Here is a 6534-nt window from a genome sequence, read left to right on the forward strand (position 1 = left end):
AAAGCTGAAACTTATGTTGGAGCATCCTTGGGTAGTGTAGATATTGAATTGTTAAAATCATGACCCCCGAGGTAAGGACGGGGCCACAATAGGGAATCCAAATTTTACATTGAAATATATAGAACAAATCTTTGAAAATCTTCTTCTCAAGAACCACTTGGCCAGGAAAGCTGAAACTTAAGTTGAAGCATCCCTGGTTAGTGTAGATATTAAATTGTTAAAATCATGATTCCCGGAGGTAGGGCGGGGCCACGATATGGAATCCAAGTTTTACATAGAAATATATAGAACAAATCTTTAAAACTCTTCTTTTCAAAAAATACTAGGCCAGGAAAGCTGAAACTTATGTGGAAGCATCCTTGAGTAGTTTAGATTTTAAATTGTTAAAATCATAACCCTCGGGCGTAGGGTAGGTCCACAATGGGGAATCCAAGTTTTACATAGAAACATATATAGAACAATCTTTTAAAAAAATCTGCATCACCCAAGTTACTCAGGTGAGCGATGTGGCCCATGGGCCTCTTGTTTCTATTCTCAAGAGTTGACTGATATATCCATGTTTTGCTATAGCCGGGAAAAACAAAATATAAGTTGGATTAAAAAGCGAAATAGGAGGTGCACAATGGCAATTAGATAGAATGTTCTATCGTTAAAATGATATTGTACTACGGACCCGGTTTAAGGATAGAATTCGTTCCGTGTATTCGTAATGTAGCAGAAAGAAACACAGGCGATAGTGCATTTACTAGGAACAATCTAAAGAGTTCTGAATGTAAACATTTGAATGGAGAGAAAAACTTTGAGAAAATTAATTGGATTTACGTATATATATGGATTATTTTTGGGGATAAAAGGCATAAGCAATCTCAAAAAGGTTTGTTTTGATTATTTTGGTAGTTATTCCCAGTTCAATCATTTTATATTCTTCAAAATCGTTTCGGAGCAGATCCGCTGCGATTTGCTACGTTGCAAGTATATGGGACGTATTCTTACTGTGGTGAGGACCTGTACAGAGACACAGTTAGATTATTCTAACTAAATGGCAATATGTTATAAAGATTCTGTGAAAGTTGGAAGTGGGAAAGTTAAAATACTTTTATTTTCTATCTTTGTTTAAAATATGAGCATGTGTGTCCAATGAACAAGAAATGTTGGTGTGGCTCTTATGAGCACTTTATACATGTAGCATGTTTTAACTACCGTATAACAGAGAGATTTGACTACGTGTATTTTGAGTCATCGGGCCAGTTTCATTTGTCAAAGATCGGCGTACGCCGAATTGCGCCGGTCATATGACCGGCGTAAAACGGCTAAGAGGCAAATGAATCAAACCGGCGAAAACATTTTTAAAAAATGAATAAATACGCTAAATGACAATCAATTAATTAAGTTTTATTACTTTTTTCATTATGCCTTAGTAGAATAATTCGAAATTCAATTAAAAAAAAACATAGACGTCATGAAAAATTTTATTTTTCAGAAAATAAAAACATATTTTAAACGTACGAATAGAGATTTGCTCAAAATATGCAAACAAATAAAGAACATGTCGATTTGGTAAAAAGTAATTTAATTTCACAGTTGTTTTCTCTTCCCGCCATATTTCTAAGACCGGCGATCTCCTCGCCGGTCATTTCAGACCGGCGCATTCGGCGTACGCCAGCGAACCTTCCCCGGTCAAATGAAGTAACAAGCCGGGTTACGAAAGGTCAAGCAGCGCATTCGGCGTACGCCGGTATGACAAATGAAATCCTACCATCAAAATATTTGTTTTAAGACAAAAATATCACCCAATTCCAAATATAGAAATGAATGATTTAAAGCGGTTATTGTCTTGCGTATAGTGCTTAATGTCTATTGTGACTCTATATATGGTATATGATGCAAAGTTTGACGACTGTAATTTTGACGAGAAACAAAAAATTGTCAATATACAAAAATTATACATGATATAGTCAAAATTAGCACACAGTCAAAATTTACACTTTTACCATAACTGAACAGATCTTGTGGTTCGGCTTTTTAACATTTCTATTTTTTCTGTAGGTTAAAACTTTTCACTACAAAGTGAATTCAGAGTTAAAGAAATGGCATCAGCTCTGGTGTTGTTTGACGTTGATGGCTGCACGGCCATTGTTGATTCAAAGAAACTGGTGCTAAATGGAAAGGACCTTGTGACTGGGCAGAAGGGTCATATGAAGCTTGGCCGGGAGGAACTACATGTAGAAATACTTAAAGTGTCAGGTACACATTGATTGCTATAAACTTGTATTGTTGAAAATAAATCCAGATAATTATACTTGAATTATTAAATGTAAATATTATAAATGGATTAAAAAGACAGTCTAACTGTAGAAAATACTTTAATTGTTACATGTAAATATATTAATGTATTTATAAAAAGTAAAAATGAATTTTTTATATGGCTGACACTTTTTTTTTTCTCCATGTAATTTTTTTCAATACACATACAATGTCTTTTCAGAATTAAAATGAAAAAGAATTAAAATCCTTTTCTTGTGGAAGGCTTGCTATAATACAGATAAATTAAAGAGAGGCTAAACAATAAAACCTTTTAAATTCTTATCCTCTGTTGATTATTATTGATAAATAAACATGATGAAAACATTCAATGGAATTTTAACACTTCACAAGTTGCATCACCACATTGAAACAAATACAGAAATCTTGTTAATGTAAATATCTTTTTAAAAACTTTCATTTGATAATTTGACTTGTAATTGAATTCATTTTTTTTTAAGATTCAAAGAGATTCTTGAATGAATTTGAGGATGAATGGAGCACAACACATCGGTCCATTGCCTTAGATAAGGAGAAGAAGAAGAGAAAGAACCGACCTGGCGGATACCTTTCTGTTTGGCCCCAGGACATGGTATGAAAAAGAAATGAACGTAAATAGATAAAATTTCAGCAAAAAACTCAACTTTTTATGTATTAAAGCCAAAGTAAAGTGAAAGAAAATGGGAAGGTTTAATATTCATCTGATTTGCATTTCGTTTCTTTGTAATTCTCAATCATTTATACTATTCAAGAAGTTATAAATTTAAATAATTATGAATATCGGAGAAACACCATCTATATCAATGCCTTTTCCATTTAAGGACGATGTTGTAACCCCAGTTGAGGAACTACCAGATCCAGCAGAAGAGCAGCCTAAGGAGGTAAGTGTTTCTATTTCTCAAAAAATATGTCAACCAATTAAAACAAAGTTTGCATCAAAAAGTGAAGTAATGAAATAGGAAATAAAAATGAATTCAGAAAGACTACAGTTTACATTTTCAAAGTAACCATGATGGTAACTGTTATCATTTTCTGATTGGTTGTTTCTGATTAACACATGTACACAACTGGAGTAAAAGTCATATTTTTCTCTGAATAATTCAAATATTCATGTCAGAATTAGTAAATTTATAACAGTTGTATAATGTAAATGTAGGTGTATGTAGTTTTAGAAAATTGTGTAATCCTGAACATTATTTATTACATTTAGAATGAAGATGTTGAAGTAACAGGGGCACGCAAGAAGACTGCTGCCAGGAAAACAAAGGAAAAAGCAAAGGAAAAATCTGTAAGTTGAAATTTTTTAATCATTTGGCCAATATTTTTAGCATTATCTGTTAGAGACCAGGCCCCAAGACCATAAACTGAGAATAGACTTAAGTCAAAAATTTTATTTTCAATATCTTGAGCTTTTTTTTAATGTATTTGCTTCAAATTTTGCAATTTTATTTAACATTTAAATTTAAAATTATGTTGAAAATCTTGTTTTATTATCAAAATTATTTCAAAAGTTATATTGGTTTGAAATTTTGACTTAAGGTATTCAATGTATAACGACCATATTTTGTACCTAATAAATGAAAGGTCCAAAATTTTTAATCATGATAGCAATTTGAAGATATTATCAAATGAAAATGCTCCACCAAAGGAATTTACAAAATTTTGATTATTGTCCAATTAATATCACTTTGAATTTTACATTGAAGTCTAAGGGCAGTGCATGTTTTTATAAGATATTGTAAAAAATAATTTGAATTTCAAAGAAATCTCTTGGTGAAAATATGCATAAACTCCCTCTTTATTAAAATATAAAATAAAATAAATTATTTACCGCAGAAATTTTGTGAAATCAAAATTTTTCTTCTTTTCATCAAGGGCAGATAACTCTTCAAAAACTGTAAATGTGCAAAATGACCGTCTCCTTACATCTTATAAGTCATGTAAAATTATTTAAAATCAGTCAAAATCCCTTTGTTATACATTGAATACCTTAAGTCTGTTCTCAGTTTATGATCTTCGGGCCAGGTCCCAGGATCATGACACTGAGTTAGACTTCAGTCAAATTTATAAGTTCCTATGAAATGTTTATCAATTATTTGGAGATTCTCTATTTTGCAGATATTAACAAAACTATTGTAAGGCAACTTTAGAAAAAATATTTTAATTTTTGTCTACTTGACTTAATTAAATTTCTAGTACAACAAGGGTATTTTGACTTAAGGTTAGGATATTTCAATAATTTCATCATCCTGGAGCCATGAGAATGTATGCAATTAGTAGGGTGTTTGTTTACTGTCTGTCTATCTGTGTAGCCGTTCGTTGTTTGGTTTTGTTTCTTGCCTTTAAATTAAGCAAGGGAACATTAAAATATCATTTGTCTGTCTGTCCGCCTCAAAAACTTTAATCTTGCCCATAACTTTTGATTTAGTGGAGGTATGACTTTCATATTTCACATGTTTATTCCTTTTAATAAGATTTTTCTTTAGGTACATCTGTACCACAAAATTTGACTTTTGACCTTGGACTTTGACCCACTTTAACACAAAAAATAGAAACTTTTACTTTGGCCATAACTTTTGAAAAGTAGATACAAGGAATTTGTATTTACATGCGGCCTCGGTCAGGTCACCTTGTGGGCTAGGTCTCGGGTCCTTATTTCACCATGTTGACCTCACAAGAGGTAATTTATTGTATAATGTATTCTCTTTGGCAAGACCTTTCATTGGATATGAACAATTTTGACCTCTTGACCTTGGAGATTTCTGTACTTAAGGAAAAAACTTTGCCCTTGTCCATATTTTTTGAATGGTAATGGCTAGGGATTTCATACTTCACATATGTAATCCTTTTGAGAGACTTTGCATTAATAGATACCAAGATTTTTTACCCTTTGAGCTTGATGTTGGAGTTTGATCTACCTTTCAAAATTTTATCCTTGGTCATTACAATTGAAAAGGTGGTGCTAGGGATTTCATTTTTCACAATAGTTCTTCTTATGAGAAGACCCTGCTTCGAGTAATAAAATATTTCATTTTCATTCAAGAAAAGTTTAATCTTCACTATGTAGCCATAACAGGTCATCAGTGTTTCACAAACACATATTGTCCCTTATATTGAGAAAAGAGAGGGCTTTAATATTTAACCTGTGCATCTATACCTGTGACAAGATTTTTCCAAGCATGCTGTTATTTGAGTCGTTGACCTTCACGATTTACCTTATTTTTTTTTTATAAAAATCAACTTCAGTAATAATTTCTAAATGACATAAAATTATGATAAGGTGTTGATATATGAAACAATAATTTATGTCATAAAAATTACATTTCATCCACCAAGACATGGAAAGTGGGGGATCACAATTCTTTGAATTTGCTTGTTCAATATAACTTGACACACAAGAGAAAGATACATATTTCTATATGACTGTTTCTGATTTTGATTAAAGGTGTTGTCATGCTTACTGAAAATGAAATTGTAAACACTTATAAAGAAAAATCTCTTTATTGCTGTCGCAAATTTTCAAGTCCATGTGCTATTTTTATACCCCCTTTCTGAAGGAGAGGGGGTATACTGTTTTACCCTTGTGTGTCTGTCTAGCTGTGTCTGTATGTCCGTCTGAAACAAATTTTCGTCGCAACTACTCATGGTAGATGCTTGAAATTTTTAATATAATCTTCTCCGAGCATTGGCGTCGGAAGCAATTTAAAGTGGGGGGGGCCAAGTGTAAGAAAATTTTTTTTGTACCTCCAAAAAAACCTGACAAGCAAAAAAAAAAGGAAATGTCTATTTCCCAAACACGAAAATCCTATTTCGTGGAGGGGGGGGGGGGGGGCAAGGGGTTCCAAGTCTAGTACCAACAAATTTTCTGAGGCATGCCATATGGTGGGATACATTTTTGCTCACATCCAATGTCAACTTCCTGTTTGTCTGTGTGTCTTTCCGTTTCATACATAACAAATCTTTGTCACTGTTTCTCATTAGATATCCATAGCAGATGTTTGAAAATTTATTACAATCTTTGTTGAGGCATGTCATATGGTGGGATTAATTTTGAAATGAATTTGATGTCAGTTTCATATTTTTCTGTGCATCTGCATGTATTGACATGATAGTGCTTATTAACATCAGAGTGGGGGTATTTCTAGTGAGCACTGGCTCACAGATTTCTTGTTATCTCTCTGTTCTAAGTAAAAACCAGAAGAGCTCCAGTTTCATAAAAAAACTTCTTGATCT

At 32.5% G+C, this 6534-nt stretch overlaps 1 protein-coding gene across 1 annotated transcript; it reads left to right on the forward strand.

Annotated features, from left to right (window-relative positions):
- Positions 1-2014: 2014 nt before the first annotated feature.
- On the forward strand, positions 2015-3589 carry LOC134257979 (uncharacterized; the record flags this gene model as incomplete). The annotated part of the gene is made up of 4 exons (XM_062740551.1): positions 2015-2244; positions 2763-2893; positions 3123-3182; positions 3512-3589. Coding segments are annotated over exons 1-4 (426 nt in total), but the record flags the coding sequence as incomplete, so codon positions are not given.
- Between the last annotated feature and the right edge of the window lie 2945 nt (positions 3590-6534).

Source organism: Saccostrea cucullata, unplaced genomic scaffold (genome assembly GCF_032062105.1).
Source record: "Saccostrea cucullata isolate Sc308-1 unplaced genomic scaffold, CSIRO_AGI_Scuc_v1 ctg15789, whole genome shotgun sequence".
Taxonomy (NCBI): domain Eukaryota; kingdom Metazoa; phylum Mollusca; class Bivalvia; order Ostreida; family Ostreidae; genus Saccostrea; species Saccostrea cuccullata.